We start from the raw sequence: 22,776 nt of genomic DNA, 5'->3' as shown, positions 1-22,776 counted from the left end.
GGGAAGTGAGAAACACTCAGGTCTCAGAGGGAGGGACCTTAGAAGAAATGCCAAACAGTGGGGAGAGAAAACTTATAGAGGCCATCTCCAATAGAGCAATTGAATTGACATCCTGAAGTTAAAAACTCTGACCCAGAATTGTCCTTATATAAAACAATGGCAGGAACAAAAATGAGAAAAGACTGAGTGAAAGGAGGTCCAGTGATCTGCCCTAACTGGGATCCAGCTCGAGGGGAGGCTCTAAGGCCAGACACTATCACTGATGCTATGGTGTGCTTACAGCAGGAGCCTAGCATGTCCACCCTCTTAGAGACCCAACAAACAGCTGAAAGAGCCAGATGCATATACTTATGCCCAACCAATGGACAGATTTCAACAACTCCTGTTGTTGAGTTAAGGAAAGGCTGGAAGAAATTGAGGAGGAGGGCAACCCCACAGGAAGACCAGCAGTCTCAACTAACCTGACTCTCCAAGATCTCTCATAAACTGAACCACCAATCAGGTAGAATACATTAGCTGATATGAGGCCCCTGACACATATACATCAGAAGACTGCCTGTTCTGGCCTCAGAGAGAGAAGAAGCACCTAACTCTCGAGAGACTTGAGGCCTCAGGAAGGCTGGGGGAGATTTGGTGGATTGTGGGAGAGGGTGGAGACATCTTCCTGGAGAAGGGGGGGGGGGGGGAGGAACGGAATGAGGAACTGTCAGAGGGTGCACCATTAAGGAGATAATGCCTCAAGTGGGAAAAACATTTAATAGTTAGAAAGATTATTTCTGGGTCTTCAGTTCTATTCCATTGATCAATGTGTCTATCTCTGTACCAATACCGTACAGTTTTTATCACTCTTTCTCTGTAGTAGGAGTGGTGACTCTTCTAGCAGTTCTTTTATTGTTAAGCATTGTTTTCTCTATTCTGATTCTTTTTTTTTTTTTTTTTTACCTTTCCAGGTGAATTTGAGAATTGCTCTTCCCATGTCTTTGAAGAATTATGTTGGTATTTTGATGGGGATTACATTGAATCTGTAGATTGCCTTTGGTGGAATGGCCGGTTTTACTATGTTAATTCTGACAATCCATGAGCATTGGCGTTCTCTCCATTTTCTGAGATCTTCGATTTCTTTCTTGAAAGACTTGAAGTTATTATCAAAAAGATCCTTCACTTGTTTGGTTAGAGTTACCTCAAGATATTTTATATTATTTGTGGCTATTGTGAAGGGAGGTGTTTCCCCGAATTTGTGTTCTCTTCTCTCTCTCTCTCTCTCTCTCTCTCTCTCCCTCTCTCTCTCTCTCTCTCTCTCTCTCTCTCTCTCTCTCTCTCTCTCTCTCTTGTATAAAGGAAGGCTACTGATTTATTTGAGTTAATTTTATATCCAGCCAATTTCCTGAAGTTGTATTCCAGCTGTAGAAATTCTCTGCTCGAAATATTGTGGTCACTTATGTACAATCATATCATCTGAAAATAATGGTAACTTTACTTCTTCTTTACCAAATTGTATCTTCTTGACCTCTTTTTGTTGTCTTATTACTCTACCCAGAATTTCTCAAGTACTATATTAGATAAAGGGAGAGTGGACAACTTTTTCTTGTCCAGGATTTTCATAGGATTTCTTCAAGTGTCTCATTTAATTTGATATTGGCTGTTGGTTTCCAGTAAATGTTTTTATTATGTTTAAGTATGGGGCTTGAATTGCTGATCTCCCCAATACTTTTAGCAAGAAAGGGTTTTGTATTTTGTCAAATGCTTTTCAGCATCTAATGAGATGGTTGTTTGCTTTGCCTTTGAGTTTCTTTATATAGTGGATTACATTAATGGATTTTCATATATTGAGCCAATCTTGAATCCCTGGAATAAATCCTAATTGATTGTGGTCAATGGTGTTTTGATGTGTTCTTGGATTCAGTTTGCAAGAACTTTATCCAGTATGTGTGCATCAATATTCATATGCTAAGATGATCTGAAGTTCTCTTTTTCTGTTATGTCCTTTTGTGGTTTGTATATCAGAGTAATTTTGGTTTCATAGAAAAAATTATGTAGTGTTCCTTTTATTTTATGGAATAGTTTGAGGAATATTGGTATTAGGTCTTCTTTGAAGGTCTAGTAGAATTCTGCACTAAAATCTTCTGGCCCTGGACTTTTATTTGTTGGAGTTTTTAAATGAGTTCTTCTATTTCCTTAGAGGATATGGGCCTGTTTAGATAGTTTACCTGCTCTTGCTTTAACTTTGGTATGTTGTATCTGTCTAGAAAACCATCCATTTCACCTACATTTTTTTTCAGTTTTGTTGTGTATAGGCTTTTGTAGTAGGATCTGATGATTTATTGAATATGTTTGTTTCTGTTACTATGTCTCCCTTTTCATTTCTGATTTTGTTAATTTGGAAACTGCCTCTCTGTCCTTCATTTAGTTTTGCTAGGGGTTTATCTATCTTGTTGATTCTCTTAAAGAACCAGCTTCTAGTTTATTTATTTATTTTTGGATTCTTTGTATCTTTCTCTTTGTTTCTATTTGGTTGATTAATGCCCTGAATTTGAATACTTCCTGCTGTCTACTCCTATTGGGTGTGTATGCTTCTTTTTGTTCTAGAGCTCTCAGATATGCTATTAAGTTGCTAGTGTAAGGTCTCTCCAGCTCTTTTACTAGGGCACTTAGTGCTATGAATTTTCTTCTTACCACTTCTTTCATTGTGTTCCATAAATTTGGGTATGCCATGGCAATATTTTCATTCACTCCCAGTAAGTCTGTAATTTCTTTTTTTATTTCTTCCCTAACCAAGTTACCATTGAATAGAAAGTACTTCATTTTCTGCATATATGTGAGTCTTTGTTGTAGTTGTTGTTGTTGTTTTATTAATGAGGACCAGATTTAGACTATGGTGATCTGATATGATGCATGATATTATTTTGATCTTCTTTTATCAGTTGAGGCTTGTTTTGTTTCCCATTATATGGCTGATTTTGGAGACAAAACCTTAAGGTAGTGAGAAGAAGGTGTATTCTTTTGTTTTAGGGTGAAAATGTTCTATAGATATCTGTTAAATCCATTTGATTCATAACCCCTATTACTTTAATAGTGTCTCTGTTTAGTTTCTGTTCAATGACCTGTCCATTAGTGAGAGTGGGGTGTTGAAGTCTCCCACTATTATTGTATGGAGTTCGATTTGTATTTTGAGCTTTAGTATTTGAGGCATAGATGTTCAGAATTGAGACATTCTCTTGGTGGATTTCCCATTTGATGAATATGATGTGTCCTAGATCAGCTTTGGTAAAGACCAGGCCATAGTCAATAGGACAAATCATTAACCTGTGTGTTGGGGAAAAATCTTCACTAACTACACATCTAAAAGAGGGCTAATATTGGAACAACAGTATGAACTAACCAGTACCCCGGAGCTCTTGACTCTAGCTGCATATGTATCAAAAGATGGCCTAGTCGGCCATCACTGGAAAGAGAGGCCCATTGGACACACAAACTTTATATGCCCCAGTACAGGGGAATGCCAGGGCCAAAAAAATGGGAATGGGTGGGTAGGGAAGTGGGCGGGAGGGTATGGGGGAGTTTTGGGATAGCATTGGAAATGTAATTGAGGAAAATACGTGATAAATAAATTTAAAAAAAAGAAAAATATATATATATAAAGAACTCAAGAAGCTAACCATAAAAACAAACAAACAACCGAGTAAAAAATGGGTTATAGAACTAAACAGAAAATTCACAACAGAGGAATCTTGAATGGCTGAGAAGTACCTAAAGAAAATTTCAAAGTCCTTAGTGATCAGTGAAATACAAATCAAAATGATCCTGAGATTCCACCATACACCAATCAGAATGGCTGATATCAGAACCTCAGATGACAACACATGTTGGAGAAGGTGTGGGGAAATTGGAACACTCCTCCATTGCTGGAGGGACTGTAAACTGTTACAACCCTCTAAAAATCAATCCGGATGTTTCTCAGAAAATCGTACATAAATCTTCCTGAAGACCCAGCTATATCTTTTTTGGGTATATCCCCAAAAGATGCCCCACTATGCCCCAGGGGCATGTGTTCCATTATGTTCATAGTAGCCTTTTTTTTTTTTTTTTGTGATAGCCAGAAGCTAGAAACAACCCAGATGTTCCAGGACAGATGAATGGATACAGAAAATATAGTCCATTTACACAATGGAATACTACTTAGCTATCTAGAATGAGGACATCTTGAGATTTGCAGGCAAATGATGGAACTAGAAATATCATCCTTAATGATGTACCTAAGACCCAAAATGCTGTTCATGGTAAGTATTCACTAATAAGTGGATATTAGTCAAATAAGTGCAGAATAGCCAAGATAGAGTCTATAGTACTCAAAAAGGTTAACAAGCTAATGGGCCCAAGAGGACACCTTAATGCCATTTGGAAGAAAGAAGATAGGAACCACAAGGAGGAGGGAGGGAGATACCTTGGTTTTAAAGGGGACAGAGAGGGGAAGAGGGGAACATTATCAAGTATTGGAGGGGGCAATTGAAGCTCTGAAGGCCAGCAGAATGAATTCTAACAGGCAACCTCATAAGTAGGAGGTAAGGAGACCCTCCAGAGGGTGCTAAAGACCTGGGAGGTAAGAGACTCTCAGGACTTGAAGGGAGGGACCTTAGACAAAATGCTTTACAGTGGGGAGAGAGAATTTGTAAAGCCCAGCTCCAGCAGAAAGACAGGGAATCAAATGAGGGATAGGGTTGCCATACCACACGCAAAACTCTGACACATAACTTTTCCTGTCTGAACAAAATGAAGGGACAAAAATGGAGAAGAACCTGAAAAAAAGGAGGTCCAGTGACAGGTCCAAATTGTAAACAAGATCAAGGGGATGCCCAAGGCCTCACACTATTACTGAGGCTATTCAGTTCTCACAAAAAGGGACCTATAATGTCTATTCTCTGAAATATGCAACAAGGAGCTGAGTCAGAAGCAGATATTTACACCCAATCAATGCACAGAAGCTGGAGAGCCCTTTAATTGAATTAGGAAAAAGCTGAAGAGTAGGGCAACTCTATAAGAGGACCAGCAGTCTCAATTAACCTGGACACCCAAGATCTTTCAAATACCAAACCATCAAACAGGCAACATACACCAGTTGATATGAGGCCCCCAACACCTATATAGCAGAGGACTCCTGGTCTGGGTTCAGTCAGAGAAGAGTTACCTAATCATCAAGAGAATGGAGGCCCTAGGGAGTGGAGAGTTCTCTTAGGGTGGTGGTGGAGGATGAAGACATCTTTATGGAGAAAGGGATGTGGCAATAAGGTATGGGATGGGAAACAGTCAGAAGGTGAACCAGGAGGGATATGAAATCTGTAGTGTAAAAAAAAGCTTAAATGAAATTTTAAAAATGGCCAATAAGAAAATAAATCCTTCCCTTTAACGTTTCTCTGCTTTCTAATGTATATGTCAGCACTAATTTACATAATCATTTATAATGCTTAATTATAAATATTTTAAGTTTAAAATAATTGAACAAGAAAAATACTGATTTATTCATCAATCCATATTGTATTTTGATTAACAACTAAAAATACCAAAGTACACAAACACTAAAAGATTCACTGTTAAGTCCAGTGTAGAACATCATCTCTACATATGGACTGAGTACAGGGTCTCCAATGGAGGAGTTATAGAAATGACTGAAGGAGCTAAAGGGGTTTGCAACCCCATAGGAAGAACAACATCAACCAACCAGACACTTCCCAGAGCTGCCAGGACTAAACTACCAGCCAAAGAGTATACATGGAGTGACCCATGGCTCCAGACACATATATAGCAGAGGATAACCTTGTCAGGCATCAATGGGAGGAGAGGCCCTTGTTCCTGTAATGGCTTGATGCCCCAGTGTAGGGGAATGCCAGGATTGGGAGGCAGGAGGGGATGGATGGGTGGGTAGGTGTGGGAATACCCTTATAGAAGCAGAGGGAGGGAGGATGGGCTAGGGGATTCCTGGAGGGGAAACTGGCAAAGGGGATAACATTTGAAATGTAAATAAAGAAAATATCCAATAATAAAAAAGAAAATATAGATGCAACTAAATTTCATTATATACAGAGATGTGAGATAGATAGATAGATAGATAGAGAGAGAGAGAGAGAGAGAGAGAGATTTCTTCATTTCATCTCTTTTAAACTTTCTTGAGACTGAATTGGGTTTTCAATTAATTATTGTTTCATTCAGCACAAAATATTATTGCCTTTAGGAATAAAAATATTAGAAATTGAGACAGTACTGAAATTAGGTATTGGTTATTATGGTTTAATCATGTAGTTATGGTCTTGTCTGTATTTGAAACTCAATATATAATATATGTTTTCTTTCTAAACTTTACAATTCACAAATGACTACTGAGTGAACTCTAATAGTACATATACCAAACATGAATAATAAAAATATGAAGATATAATAGAGAGAAGAGATTATGGTATCGTATCAGAATTCTGATAATCAGTGATTACACAGTCTTACTTCTGAGTGTACATTTAATGTATCCTTGCCCTCTTGAGGTTAGATTATTAGTGGAAAACTAAGTCTAATGGGAAGCTTTGGATATTGTTCCCATGGGATACATAAATTTTCAGTCAGACTATGGCCACCTCATTAATGAAATTTTGTTCTTATAAGAGAGCATGGGTGCTTAATGTGTAAAAGCGGCTTTTTTTTCTCAGGTGGCTGTTGAGTCAACTGATAGGTCTATGGGCTGAGAACAAACACTGAGCAGCATCCAAATATGATTCTGAACATTGCTGTTAGGGAACACAGCCAAGGACATCACTATTTGTCAGTCAATTATTTGGAGATGATAATTGGTATTTTCATACAGTTGCATTACAAAAAAAAAACAGTGAAGAAAGAACACACATAAAATTGCAAGTTAGGCCATTTTTACTTCTCTGATTAACTGACAATCCCTTAAAACAGTCTCAAAATAAGTTTGTGATGACACATGCCTAGCTTTCATTAATATAGGCTTAATACTGTTCACCAGAGCAGGACACATTTCTGCTGGTCAGAAATCTACCTTTCTTCAAGTTTTATAATTCTTTAAAATTATTCTGATGTATTTTTTCCAGAAAAATTATTGTCAGTAAACAAATTTTAACGTGCATATTCATTTACTAGGTTTTTCCAGAAAGATATTTCTATAGCCTATATGTCTGAAGAAATGAATATTTCATTCCTTACTGTTCTAGTTACAAGTAGTTAGAAGATCAGATATTGCAGTTTATTTCTTTTGATATTTAGAGGTGTGTCCTAACATATCTCTCTCTCTCTCTCTCTCCCTCTCTCTCTCTCTCTCTCTGTGTGTGTGTGTGTGTTCATGTGTGCACATCTGTCTTTTTGTCTGTCTGTCTTATTATTTTGTAATTAAAAGGAAATTAGGTCCACACTACATGTCAAGCCACAATCTTATTTAATTTCTTTCTCCAGAAACTTTTTCTAAGAAGAGTCAGACTCTGAGAACTAGAAGGCTATCGATTGACCATATGGATTCTATAAAGAACATCAGCTCACGCTGTGAGTAACTTCTCTTGTCCTTTCTTGTTCTTCAATAAAACTTTCCACAAAGTGTTTAGGATACCATGTAGAGATACTTTGAATACCCTGGGGTGGATTAAATGTTCTGTAAGCCTTATATTTCTGATTTAGTCTTTCTATTTTACTTTTAAACATACCAAACATGAGCATCATTGAGAGTGTAACTCACAATAACAGTGGCAACATGTTAGTGGTCTCCTCTGATTTAGCAGGTTTCTGGTTATATAAAATGCTTAAAATGCAACAGACTTCAAAATTATTTAAGAAGAATGAAAATAAGAATAATAAGTTTGTATAAAATGACTTATAAAATGGCACTATGGTGATTTTCCCTGAGTAAGGAAGAAAATTCAGGGTTCTCCACGTAAATAATAGCTGAAGCTTCAATCATGACTATATTATTTCCTGAGATAAAAGCAACTTAAGAAATTGGAACATGGAAAGCTTTTGCTATTGAATTTCATGGAGTTAACTTTGCAATTTCTATTATGAAGTAATAATTATGAAAAACATTAGCTTGTACATGTTAAAAATTCTTCAAAATTTCTCATCTTATAGATTTTTCTATAGAATATAATTCCTGGTTGAAGAATTTAAGATCTATGTTTAAAATATGTTTAATATAGCATTTAAATAATGTTTATGTTTATACATGCTGTGACATATGCCAGCTAATTAAATATTGAAGTGAGTAGTTAGTGCTTACTTCTCTACCTACATAAAGAAGATTCTCAGAAATGGTATCATAAAATGATTATAGGTCATCCCTAAAAATTAACCTCTCCCTATTTCCTGCTTCCAGTTAATTCTCTCTGTTTCATGGTTGTAGATGCAAATGTGATCACCTAAACATTCCTGCTACCATTCCTGATGTTTACTGTCATGCTCTCTCTCCATCTCTAATTATGATGGATTTTTATTTCACTGAACTCTTAAACTCAAATTAAATACTTTCTTTCACAAGTTGCTTTGGTTTGGATGTTTTATTATGACCACAGAAAAATAAATAATGTGAACTACTTGTAATTTGATACAATTTTGGAACCAGGGAGCCTAGCAGTAGTGAAGGCTTGTCATAGATTTAAACAGAATGTGGGAGTATTAGACTCATTATATTTTCTACCTGCATAATTAATGTTTATGAAATTAGTGCATGAGTCAACAGAATTGATAGCAGGAACTGATTCTGAAATTTGGTGAATAGTTCAGAAAATTCTGGACCATGCCAATATTGGTGCCCATTGCTTTAGAGAAATAGGTTTACTATGCTCTTTATGGTTTATTTCTTTTCTCCTTTTCTCTCTCTCTCTTTTTTTAGATTTGTATAAATTCTCAAGGATATAGCATGTGTTATAATTCTTCATAGTATCATTTGCCACTATATTTTCAAATTCTTCAATATTCATAGAAGAGAACTGAAATATAAAGTATAAGAGATATGAGGACTGGAGGATAAATGTATGAAAAAGTTGATTACTAATGTCATTAACACTATAAATAACACATGCTAAAAAATTAAAGGACTAGTTTTCAGCCTCAAATGTATTAAATTTAGTGACATTATTTACAAAATGCATTAATAATGTGACCCCAAAGAATTTGTGAAAACTAAGTACAAGATGTTACAGCAATTTTCATACTGACCAAAACAATAACAAAATTCGGATCACTTTTACCTATACATTTTGGTAATATGCAGTAGCAACATGGAAATTTCAAACCAATCAGGTATTTCTGAATTTTTTCTCACTGGACTGACATATTCTCCAGCCATTGAATCATTTATCTTCAGCTTGTTCCTGTCTATATATTTTGTTACCATCTTTGGAAACATTCTCATTATCTTGGCTGTAAGATTGGATTATCACCTCCATACACCCATGTACTTTTTTATTGCCAATCTGTCCTTTACTGACATCTGTATAAGTACAACAATAATCCCAAAGATGCTGTTGAACATTGAAACACAGAATCAGAGCATTACCTATACAGGCTGCCTGTCCCAGGTGTGTTTTGTATTGATTTTTGGTGGCTTAGAAAGTTGTCTACTTGCTGTGATGGCCTATGACCGTTACTTGGCCATAGTTCATCCTCTGAGGTATACAGTTATCATGAATCCTTGTCTCTGTGTACTGCTCGTTTTACTTTCATTGTTTATCAGTACCATTAATGCACTACTGCATAGTCTGATGTTGTTAAAACTGTCTTTCTGCAAAGACCAGAATATCCTTCATTTCTTCTGTGAACTTGTTCAAGTCATCAAACATGCCTGCTCTGATACTTTCATCAATACCCTTCTTATTTACACAGTGACTAGTGTATTTGCTGGTTTTCCTCTTGCTGGGATTATTTTCTCTTATATTCAAATTGTGTCCTCCATTCTTAAGATATCATCAGTCCAGGGACGGAATAAAGCCTTTTCCACTTGCGGATCTCATCTCTCAGTTGTATCTTTATTCTATGGGACAGCTTTTGGAGTGTATATGAGTTCTGCAGTTTCTGATTCTTCTGTTAAGAATATAGTCTTTTCTATGATGTATACTGTGGTCCCTCAAATGCTAAACCCTTTCATATACAGTCTGAGAAACAGAGAAATGAAGCAAGCCATGAGACACCTTCTCTTTCCTGTGGTCTTATCATCTCCATAAATTGAGTTTACAGAAACTGAATGACAGAAATATTGGTGAATAGGGTAACTAACTTCTTTATCATTAAGTCCTTTAAATTGTTGAAGCATATCTCTGTGGTACTTAAGTTTGACTGTACCTTCCTTCCTTCCTTCCTTCCTTCCTTCCTTCCTTCCTTCCTTCCTTCCTTCCTTCCTTCCTTTCCTCCTTCCTTTCTTTCTTTCTCTCTTTCTCTCTCTCTTTCTCTCTTTCTTTCCTTCTCTTTTCTTTTTTTTTCTTTTTTCTTTCTAGGGATGTGATATTCCCCAAATAATTGTATGCTTTATTTTTATGGCTATTCTGGAGCAAAGGCAGTTGAGAATTTTGTTTTCTTAATAAATTTTCATCAATGTGTTTCTGAAACATAACTGTCAATGGCATATGTATAGATAAGAGGCTTATGTAAATAACATTTATATGTAAAATTGGAACCCATACTTAGTTATACTTCGGTTTTATCCCATAGGGAGACTATGATCCACACTAATGGAAATTTCATATTTTGTAAATAATGACCAATAAGGAAACCAATCTTTATGAAGCCATACTACCACCACCTTGATTAGGTTTATTATTTTTTTCGTTATCATGTTTTTATTATCTGAGTGGCTTTTAATTGTTTTGTGCTATATTTTTTTGTTTTTAAGGATGCTATTATTTCTCAAAGAGAAATTAATATTATCAAGTAATATATCAAATAAATATTATATTGAGGATTTAAAGTTATTTACTTATTAGCAATACCTCATAATTTTGAATGCAAAGTTCCAGGGATTAGGACTTCTTTAAATTTCCACATCAATTCATGTGTTTGTAAAGCATGTTTTTGTGTATTTTGGGTACTTTTTATTTGTTTGGTATTGTTTTTTCTTATTTTTAAAATAGAGGCTCCAGGTATTTCATACAGATATGGTAAAGGCATTTGGTGATTTTTAGAATAATAATAGATGTTTATATGTATGTGTTATCTTCTATATTTAATGTGTATTCTTTTTTAATAACTGAATGAAGTTGATGATACTGATAAAAAACAAGATACATTTTGGATGAAATTTTAAGCAGCCTGGACTTAAACTTAATATGCAATGTCAAAAAAATCATCATGTTGATATCTGCATTTACAAATTCACAAGAATACTAAAGATCTTAAATATTGGACATTATAAATGGAAAGAAATGGGAGCAAATTTCTACCCATAAAATGATGATTGGAATCTGATCAAAAGTTCTGAATGTGTCAAAAACAACTGCAATAACTGGTGGTTTGATTTCTCAATTCACTTATATATTATGTTAGTAAACAAAATATTTTTGACATTTATGCTAATGTATTTTAAATATGTAGGATACCACATCAACTAAAGTGATATAGTAAAATTTGGACAAAATGTCAAATTTTGTGAGGAAAATTATTACAAACTTTGGAGTATTATATACATTATATATATATGTTCTACTAAGAACAAGAAATGATATGTGCTTAACTTCTGATTTATCCTGATGATAAAATTTTGGACATATGATTCTATCATAAACACTTTACCAAATGAGATAATCTTCCAATCTGCATAATTTCTGATTATTTTATCACTATTTGTTACCTACTATAGGAGACATAATCAAAATTTTCCATGTATTTATTATATATGCTCTGTTTGTTTTCCCTGAGAATACCCTTCTTCATACTCTTGTCTTGCTGCAGATATTTTTGTTTACATACTAGAAAAGGCCAAACATTCTTTAAACTTCATTTCTGTATTACTTGATTTTTATTTACTTTCTTTAAAATTTTTTAATATTATATCTTTCACACATGCCTCATTTTCTATCCTACACATTTAAAGCCTTTCTATTGTTTTGCATGTCTATATGCTTATGAATATGCAACATATTTCTAGATAACTACTACTCAGCCTATATGTTAATTGTGTGTGTTTTCAATGCTTAATATTTGTTATTAAATATTCAAGTGGTATTTTCTTTCCTGGTGAAGACCATTTCTCCTACTCCCTGTATTTTTCTATAGACTGTAAATATTCGATGCCATGTAGGTTTTTCCATATTCACTTTGGCATATCTGTTGGTTTTGACCCTGTGGAGTGCATATTTCACCAGTCATGCTTGTGACATTTTATGTGTGGAGCAACCTCTAGGATACTCCAATGCAATTATTTCTGCCATGACTTCCACAATGCTTCTTGAGAATTAAGTGTGCAAATGATTCATAAATATATCTATTAATAATGAGGTCCACAACTCTGCAGTTTGATTGGTTGTGGTATTCTGTAGTAGTCTTTGTTGCAAAGTATATTTTCAGTGATAAGGTTTGAGGAATATACTTATTGGATGCTAGGAGGTGAAATCTTTAGAATATTGTTAGGGATTAACAATAAAGTATTTAATTATGATTTAATAAAGTAACCTCCTTCAATATTCATGAGAACATGACACTATTTTGTTAGGTTTCCAGTAGCAGGCATGGTTTTCTTTTTGCTGAGCAGGTCTTAAACAAATGAGGGAACTGTTTATTAGTGTGAAGATATACATGGCACTAATGCACCATGTACATAAAATACTACCATACAACCTTGGACATTGATGTGTTCTGCAGGCTTCATAGCAGAGTATGTTTGTTGATTGCCTCTCTCCTCAGTAAGCTAACATGCAGCCTTTGGGTTCAATGAGAGATAGTCCTTAGACATTTATGTCGCTTCCAGCTCAAACATATCTGAGCCCCATTTCCAAAATACATGGCTTCTTTAGCAATAGGGACTTAGCATTCAAAATTTTGGTAAGCAATTGAAGCATCAATAAACTCTATATTTGGATATTCCTTTGGACAGCCCTGGCCAACAACTCAGAAGAGGTCTTTCCATGTCTGCGTTTGACAATTTTGTTAAATTGTTTTTATCTTTTGGAGGGAACATTGTCAGGTCACATCTGAAAAGTACATTAAACTCTTGATATATATTTATGAAGAGTTCATATCAGGTTGTATAAAATATTTAGCATTTTGGTGGTAAATATGGAAATTCAAATAATATTTAGAACTTCAGAAGAAATTAAGGACTATACTTAACATGTGATTTTCATTTATAACATTGTATTTTGTAATTCTAAACCATTTTCACAGATTAGAGTAGTAAAACATATTTCTATTTGAAAGACCTGGATTTTTTTTTACCTCCTATTATTTTTTCACTTATTCTGAGATTCTAATGCATGTGAAATTTTATTTAATCAATTTACATTTCAAATATGAGGTTTAGAGTTATATAACACATTCAATATATTCATTCTCTTATGACCATTGTGCATACATGTGATGTAATATTGAGTTTTCATTAATTTATCTAAGCTCAAATCACAGCCCCTGAATTTCATATCAGATCTCCCCTCATATGGCCCATAGCCCATCCATCCCTTTCACTTCTGAAAAGGAGAAGGAATCCTAGGTACCAACCCACCCTGGCACCTCAAGTCTCTGCAGCATTAAGTCTACCATTTCCCACTGAAGCCACACAAGGCAGATCAGTTAGGAAAACAGGATCCACAGGACAGCAGCAGTAAAGTCAGGGGATGTCCCTGTTACAGTTGTGGGGGGACTCACATGACGACCAAACTGCATATCTGCTACATATGTGTAGGAAAAGATGGGTAGAGAGAGCAACCAATAGCATAGGAAATATTTTGAGTTTTGTTGTTGTTTCCTTGTGGTCCCTTTGACCAATAACTTAGATGTGACCCATTTGTAGAAATAAAAATTTCAGTTGGTGTTGAGTGATGTCTAGTTAAAACTCTGTTTGACCCAATATTTCATAACTCTATTTATATTTTTAAAATATATTTATATATTTTAAGCAATTTACTGTAGGAGGTTTTCATATGAACATGCAAATTGCCCTGAGTGTTCATTGTGCCTCCTTGTATCTTCTCCCATGCAGTTTTTTCTCCTTCATCCCAGTTTAATCCACACATTTCATCTACTCCCTGTCTCTCCAAAACTATATATTCAATTTCACTAGTGTATTACTCAGGCTTCTTTAGAGTAACAGAATTTATTGATTAAATTTCTCTCTGTATTTATAGAAGTGGGACTTATTAGAACGACTTAAAGCCTGTATAGTTCAGGTACTACATCAATGACTGCAATTCAGCTAACATAACAATGACGGCTTCTAAGTGGAAAATTGACACATTTCAGCTGATCTTCGGTGTATGCTAGACTTCCAAAGATCTGTGCTCTAATGCTAGTAAAGGAGCAGACCTGCTAGTGATAACAAGAACAAGTACAAACAGAAAGATTCTTTCCCCAATGTCCTTCATAGGCGACCAGCAGAAGCTATGGTCCAGATTAAAGGTGGATCTTCCCTCCATAAAAATCTTTTTTATTTGATATTTTCTTTCTTTACATTTCAATTGTTTTCCTCTTTCCAAGTCTTCCATGCAGAAACCCCCTATCCCATCCTTTCTCCTTCTGCTTCTATGAGAGTTCGCCACTACCCATTCAAACCCTTCTCTCTTTATGCTCTGGCATCCTCCTACACTGCGGCATCAAAACACTCAGACCCAAGGGTAACTCCTCCCACTGATGCCCAACAAGGCCATCTTCTGCTATGTATGTGGCCTGAGCCATGGTTCTGTCCATATGGTCCACAGGATCCCGGGTTGTCTGACCAGTTGACACTGTGGCTCCCTCCATAGTTCTGCAAACCCCCCTCAGCTCCTTCGGTCTCTTCTCCAACTCCTCTATCAGGGACTGTGTGCACAGTCCAATAGATGGCTTCAAGAATCTGCCCCTGTATTTGTTCATCTCTGGCAGAGCATCTCAGGAGACAGCCGTATCAGGGTCCCATCAGTAAGCACTTCCCAGCATCCACAATAGTGTCTGGCTTTGGTGACTGTATATGGAATGTGTCCCCAGGTGGGACAGTCTCTGGGATGGCCTTTCCTTCAGTTTCTGCTCCACACTTTGTGTCCATATTTCCTCCTGTGAGTATTTTGTTCTCACTTCTAAGCAGCACTGAGGCATCCACAGTTATGTCTTTCTTCTTTTGGGGCTTCATATGGTTTGTGAATTGAATCGTGGGTTTTCTGAAATTTTGGGCTAATATACACTTATTCGTGAATGCATACCATGTGTGTTCTTTTGTGACTGAGGTACCTCACTCAGGAGGGTATTTTCAAGTTCTATCCATTTGCCTGCGACTTTCACGAAGTCATTGTTTTTAATAGCTGAGTAGTATTCTATTGTATACATGTACCACATTTTCTGTATGCATTTCTCTGTTGAGGGACATCTGGATTTTTCCCAGCTTCTGGCTATTATAAATATGGCTGCTATGAACACAGTGGAGTGTTTGTCCTTATTACATGTTGGAGTATCTTCTGGGTATATGACCAGGAGTGGTATAGCTGGGTCTTCAGATAGTAGCACTATGTTAAATTTTCTGATGAACTGCCAGACTGATTTTCAGAGTGGTTGTACCAGTTTTCAATCCCACCAGCCAGAAAGAAGAAGTTTTCCTCTTTCTCCACATCCTTACCATCATGTGCTGTCACCTGAGTTTTTGATTTTAGTCACTCTGACTGGTGTGAGGTGGAATCTCAGGGTTGTTTTGATTTTCCTTTCCCTGATGGCTAAGGATGTTGGACATTTCTTTAGGTGCTTCTTGGCCATCTGAGTATCCTCAGTTGAGAATTCTCTTTTTATCACTGTTCCACATTTTAAAATATATACAAAGAACCCAAGAAGTTAGACTCCATAAAAATCTTCACTGAAGATTGATCTTCTATTTTCAAAGTTTTGGGTTAATATAATAATATAAGTACAAAATAGTCCCTGTTAGGTATTCCCAGTCATTTGGGGTTTGCTAATTTCAGATTTAGTCATGTGGAAAGACAAGAAGAGTAATCAGACCTTCATTTGGAGATTTTTTCCATAGTCAATTGCTCTATGTTTACCATCTGAGATTATATGAATTGTAGCATGCCTACCAAATGCTAAAAAGCTAGTATTTACATATGAAATAATATGTAACATATTTGTCTTTTTACCTTTTTTATTCAGTCTTTGTTACCTAATCCAAGATGGTTTAATTTTTTTTTTTTTAGTTCCATCCATTTACCTTCAAATGTCCATGATTGGGCCATATAGGGAAGAATTGAAACAGAATTTTGCTTTGTAGGTCTAGAAATCACTTTTTATAAAACAGGCTGACCTTGAGCTCAGAGATTTTGCTGCCCCTACCTCACAGGTGCTTGGATTAAAGACATATGCCACCACTGCCCAGCTTTTGTTTATTCATTCTTGCCCATTTAGGTTGATGCTGGATTTGGAATACATGTAGGTCCTCTATATTATGCTGAAATATATTCCTTACATCCTTAGTCTCTCTAGGACTTTTATCATAAAGTGTCATTTAATTTTCTTAAAAAACTTTTTTCAATCTAATGAGATAGTCATGTAGATTTATATTTCTGTTGTTTCTTAATGTGGTAGATTACATTTATTTGTTTATATATGTTGAATAACTCCTGCATCTCTGGGCTGAAACCTACTTTATCATGATTGCTTATTGCTTTGATGAATTATTGGATTCAGTTTGCAAGTATTTTCTTCTTTTCCCTTTAATTATTTTAAAGAGTATTTTCACTCTCTGTTTCTATTTTGTGGAATAATTTGAGGAGTATTGGCACTAAATCTTTGAAATAATGATGGAATTCTACACTAAAACAATCTGTATCTGGTCCATTTTTGTTGGGAAACATCTATTGTTGCTTTATATCTCACTAGGTGTTAATAGGTCTGTTTAAATGCCTTATCTGATTTTTATATAAAATTTGCTAAGTGGTATATAACAATAAAATTATCATTTCTTTTAGATTTTACAATTTGAAGGTCAGATTTTCATTACTTTCTGATTAAATGGATTTCCTTGCTATCTGTTTTTATACACCACTTTTTACTTTTAATTTTGTTCACTTACATATTCTCTCTCTCCTTTTAGTTTATTTTCTTAAAGATATGTAAATCATATTTATTTTCTCAAAGAACCAGTTTCTGTTTCATTGGGTTTTCTTTGTTTATTTGTTTGGTTGCTTGGGCATGTATATGTGTGTTAGTGTGTGAGTGTGCGAGTGTGTGTGTGTGTTAGTTTGTTTTGTTTTGTTTTGTTTTGAAACAAGATTTCTCTTTTTAACAGTTCTATCTGTCCTTGAACTTACATTGTAGACTGGGCTGGCCTCAAATTCTCAGAGATTTGTCTGTATCTGTCTCTTGTTGAAGGGATTTAAACGTGGACCAACATCCAAGTTTGTTTTTATTTTGTTCTGTTTTTTTTTTTCTTTTTCTTTTTCCCCATTTCTTGGTTCTTCCTTTCTCCCTTTCTCTCTCTCTTTCTTTCTCTCTCTCTTCCTTTCTTCCTTCCTTTCTCTCTTTCTCTCTCTTTCTTTCTTCTTCTTTTTTTTAGTATTTTAATAGGCCTCCCCACAAATATCTCCTGTTTTGAATAACTTCAGCTTAAATGATACTGATGTTTGAAGTGTCTTTTAACATTATGCATTTGAATAAGCATACCTCCAAGGTGGAAGGTTTCAACTTCAAGGGGAGTTGCTGCAAACCAGTAGGTTTTTTTTTTTTTTTTAACCTACTGTCTATGAGTTTTGTAGCCAAGGGTGAAACATGTCTACAATATCCAGCATGAAGCTTATCCTATGCCCACCTGAATGAATATCTAAGAGAGGTTTTTGGTACCATCATAAGTAGTTTTACCATTACTGCAGCAGTGGGCACTTTGGCTTAGCAAGTCCATGTTATAACATTCAATGTCTAGTATTCAATTATATTACTGTATTTTCTATATCACCTTTAAGTTATATTAAATTTAGCCAGAAGTCAGCCAGTCTGTTCAAGACTGACTTATGCATGTCTAGAAAGAAATGTGTGTTGTGTCTTCATCCAAAGCCTTACCGTCAGATCCTGTGCCACAACACTTCACATCCAAATACCATCCAGAGAGAGCTGGTTTCCCGGAATGCAGAAATACCTGTGAGCACAGGTAAGACCACCATTTCTGCTCTGAGGGATCTACCCAGAGCCCTTAGGGAACTGGAAATGAGAAGAAGCCTGGGACAGGATCCTTACAGTTTCTGTCTGTAACCAGAAATGATTCTATGCCACAGTACCCATTGCTGATCTTGTGCAACAGCACTCTCTACCCAAATACCATCAGGAGAGTGTTAGTCCCCCAGAAGGCTGACACACCTGTGAGCACAGGTAAGACCACCACTTCTACTCAAATTCTTGGCACAAGTGGGACCTTACTCAATTCATCAGGATACAGAAACCAAGGAACAGACAGTGACAGGATACTTCCAGTTTCCATATGAGCCCTGGAGCTGACCCTGTGACACAGCAATCCATAACCAAATCCTCCTGGAGAGAATTGGTTCCCCAGAAGTACTGACACACAGTCTTGCAGGAAAGACAAGCCATAGTCAGAGACAGCAAGACCAGAGAGATAACCAGATGTCAAGAAAAGCAGATGTCAAGCAAGGGAAAGAACATACACAATAGAAACCAAGGCTACTTGGCAACAACAGAACCAAGCACTCCTACCACAGTGAGCCCTGGATATCCAAACCCACCACAAAAGCAAGACTGATTTACAATCATATCTCATGATGATGATTGAGGATTTTAAGTAGGACATAAATAACTCCCTTAAAGAAATACAGGAGAACACAGGTAAACAGCTAGAAGCCTTTAAAGAGGAAACACACACACACACAAATCCCTTAAATAATTGCAAGAAAATACTACCAAACAAGTGAAGGAATTGAACAAAACCATCCAGGATCTAAAACTGGAAATAGAAACAATAAAGGAATCACAAAGGTAAACAACCGGGAGATAGAAAACCTATGAAACTAACCAAGGAAGTTAAAGATCTATATGACAAGATCATCAAGTCGCTGAAGAAAGAAATCAAAGATCTCAGAAGATGGAAAGATCTCCCATGCTAATGGATTGGCAGGATTAATATAATAAAAATGAAACACCCTCATAGAAACAGTGGAAGGGAAGATGGGATAATGAGTTTCTGTATGTGAACGGGAAAGGGGATTACATTTGAAATGTAAATAAAGAAAATATCAAATAAGAACTATTAAAATATGAAAAAATAATAATTTTGAGAAAAAAAGAAAGAAAAAAAAACCTAGAAAGAGATCAGGAGTCATAGATGCAAGCATTACCAACAGAATACAAGCGATAGAAGAGAGAATCTCAGGTGGAGAAGATACCATAGAAAATATTGAGACAACAGTCCAAAAAAAATACAAAACGCAAAAAAGTCCCTAACTCAAAACATAAAGGAAATCCAGGACACAATGAGAGGACCAAACCTAAGGATAATATGTATAGAAGAGAGTGAAGATTCCCAACTTAAAGGGCCAGTAAATATCTTCAACAAAATTATAGAAAAAAAAAAACCAAAAACAAACAAAAAAAAACTTCCCTAACCTAAAGAAAGAGATGCCCATAAACATACAAGAAGTCTACAGGGCTCCAAATGGATTGAACCAGAAGAGAAATTCCCCCTGTCAAATAATAGTCAAAACACAAAATGCCCAAAACAAAGAAAGAATATTCAATGCAGTAAGGAAAGAAGGTCAAGAAACATATAAAGGCAGACCTATCAGAATTATACACTACTTCTCACTAGATACTTTGATCACTAAAACATCCTGGACAGATGTTATACAGACACTAAGAGAACACAAATACCAGCCCATGCTATTATAACCAGAAAACCTCTCAATTACCAAGAAATGGAGAAACCAACATATTCCATGACAAAAATGAATTTACAGAAAATCTTTCCACAATTCAGCCTTACAAAGGATAATAGAAAATGCCAAAAATAGGGGGACAACTACATGCTAGAAAAAACAAGAAAGTAATCTTTCAAAAGAAGATAGCCAACTAAATATAAAAATAACATAAAAAATAACAGAAAGCAACAATCACTATTCCTTAATATCTCTTAACATCAATGGACTCAGTTCCTCAAGAAAAAGACATGCAATAAAAAACTGGGTACATGTAGGACCGTGAAAGGCAGCCTGTTTTCTGATCGAGGTCAGTTTAAACCTCTGAGACTCTGCAGATTAATCTACAAGGGAATGAAGGCCTGTTTGCCATGCTCCCAGACATAGGCTCCTGACTTGAGGACTCAGCTCCATAATTCTGTGGTCATCAGTCATGTAGGCTATGCTTCTCCTCATACTTACCCTGCAACAGCAATGTAGCCAGCCCACTATAAAAGAGGTTGCTTGGCCCCTACTCACTCTCTTAAGCTCTTGCTTTCTTACTCTTACCTCACACTCTCTTTCTCTCCTTCCCTTCTTCTCTCTCTCCACATGGCCATGGCCAGCCTCTACTCCTCTACCTTTTCTTTCTTCCTTTGTTTTCTACAATAAAGCTTGGAAACCATAGACTGCCTAGTTTCATCTAGACTCACCATGGTAGAATGATGGAATAGGCCTTCCCCTATAAAGCTGCTCCCAATCTCCCACTGGATAGCCTTCCAGTATTTCCACCTGCCAGACTGGACCAATGACTCTCACACACGTGAGAACTACCCAACACCTTCCCCTGGCCTCCTTTTTTCCTTTTGGCCTGGGGTCACTGGCACCTCAGGGTCCCCACCCACTCACAGTTCTTCTGTGATATCTACTGATATCATGCCATGCCCAAGAGGTAGAAGCTGTTGTACCTGGACTCTGTGAGATCCAGGGACCCCAGACTGCTCCCTATTCCCCCCCACGAACTGGGAACCTGTGGCTTCCCACTGCTAGAACCCCACCCAGACAGCATAGAGATTGCAGGGCAGTTTCCCTCATCCACACACCCAGAGCCCCTGAGCTTTGGTGGGGCATGGTCATCTCTCTCACCCCTATACTTCCCCACACCAGGCACCCAACAGATACATATACAGGTCTCAACATTTTGCTGCATATACGAAATGCACCTCAGTGTCAAAGACAGACACTACCTCAGAGTAAAAGGCTACAAAACAATTTCCTAAGCAAATGGTCCCAAGAAACAAGTTGGAGTAGCCATTCTAATACCAAATAAAAGCAACTTTCAATCAAAAGCTATCAAAAAGGATAACAAAGGACACCTCACATTCATGACATGAAAAATCTACCAAGATGAGCTTTTAATCTGAACGTCTATTCTCTAAATGCAAGGATACACCCATTCATAAAAGAATCTCTACCAAAGTTCAAATATACATTGTACCTCACACAATAATAGAGGGAGACTTCAACACCCCACTGTCAACAATGGATAGGTCATGGAAACACAAACTAAACAGAGACACAGTGAAACTAACAGAAGTTATGGACCAAACAAATTTAACAGACACCTATAGAACATCTCATGCTAAAACAAAAGAATATACCTTCTTCGTAGAAACTCATGGTAACAAATTGACCATATAACTGGTCACCATACAGGCCTCAACAGACACAAGAAGATTGAACTAATCCCACATATCCTATCAGATCACAACAGACTAAGGCTGGTCTTAAATACCAACAAAAACAATAGAAAGCCCACATACACATGGAAGGTGAACAACACCCTACTCAGGGATAACTTGGTTAAGGAAAAAAATAAAGAAATTAAAGACCTTTTAGAATTTAAGGAAAATGAAGGCACAACATACACAAACTTATGAACTTAGTGCTAAGAGGGAAATCTGAGTGCCTGGTAAAGGTAACTGGAAAGAGCATATACTAGCATCTTGAACCACAACTAGAACAAAAAGAAGCAAACACACTGAAGAGGAGTAGGTGACAAGAAATAATCAAACTCAGGGCTAAAATCAACCAAGTAGAAACAAAATGAACTATACAAAGAATCAACAAAATCAGGAGCTTGTTTTTGAGAAAGTCAACAAGATAGATAAACCCTTAGCCCCACTAACCAGAGGGCACTGAGACAGTATCCAAATTAACAAATTCAAAAGGGAAAACACGTGATATAACAACAGAATCTGAGGAAATTCAAAAAATCTTCAGATCCTACTACCAAAGCCTATATTTAACAAAAGTGGAAAATCTGGATGAAATGGACAATTTTCTATACAGATACAAAATACCAAAATTAAATCAGGACCAGGTAAACCATCTAAACAATCCTCCAAACCCGAAAGAAATAGAAGGAGTCATTAAATATCACAACCAAAAAAAGCCCAGCCCAGATGGGTATAGTGTAAAATTCTATTAGACCTTCAAAGACCTAGTATCAATACTCTAAACTATTCCACAAAATAGAAACAGAAGGAACACTACCTAATTCATTCTATTAAGTCACAGTTACACTGATTATTCTCCTTTGGAGATAGAATGGTTTCTGTGTAATCGGGAACTTGTCACAATTTCCTTTCATAGAGGAGTTCATAAGTGATGGGTTTTTATTTCTACATATATCATGTTAAATGTTCCAAATAGATTTTAAAAATCGGTTGAGTGC

At 36.2% G+C, this 22,776-nt stretch overlaps 1 protein-coding gene across 1 annotated transcript; it reads left to right on the top strand.

The window, feature by feature from the left end:
* Nucleotides 1-9,200: 9,200 nt before the first annotated feature.
* Olfr843 (olfactory receptor 843) lies at nt 9,201-10,307 on the top strand. Its single transcript, NM_146567.2, has one exon. The coding sequence runs from the start codon at nt 9,267-9,269 to the stop codon at nt 10,206-10,208; it is 942 nt and encodes a 313-aa protein (NP_666778.2). The 5' UTR covers nt 9,201-9,266; the 3' UTR covers nt 10,209-10,307.
* The last annotated feature ends 12,469 nt before the right edge of the window (nt 10,308-22,776 follow it).

Source organism: Mus musculus, chromosome 9, assembly GCF_000001635.26.
Source record: "Mus musculus strain C57BL/6J chromosome 9, GRCm38.p6 C57BL/6J".
Taxonomy (NCBI): Eukaryota; Metazoa; Chordata; class Mammalia; order Rodentia; family Muridae; genus Mus; species Mus musculus.
The sequence above is the reverse complement of the archived record's forward strand: the minus strand, read 5'-3'. Positions and strand labels throughout refer to the sequence as shown.

Excerpts from the sequence above, each read along its gene's own strand:
- Olfr843 (NM_146567.2), top strand. The coding sequence starts at position 9,267 with ATGGAAATTTCAAACCAATCAGGTATTTCTGAATTTTTTCTCACTGGA.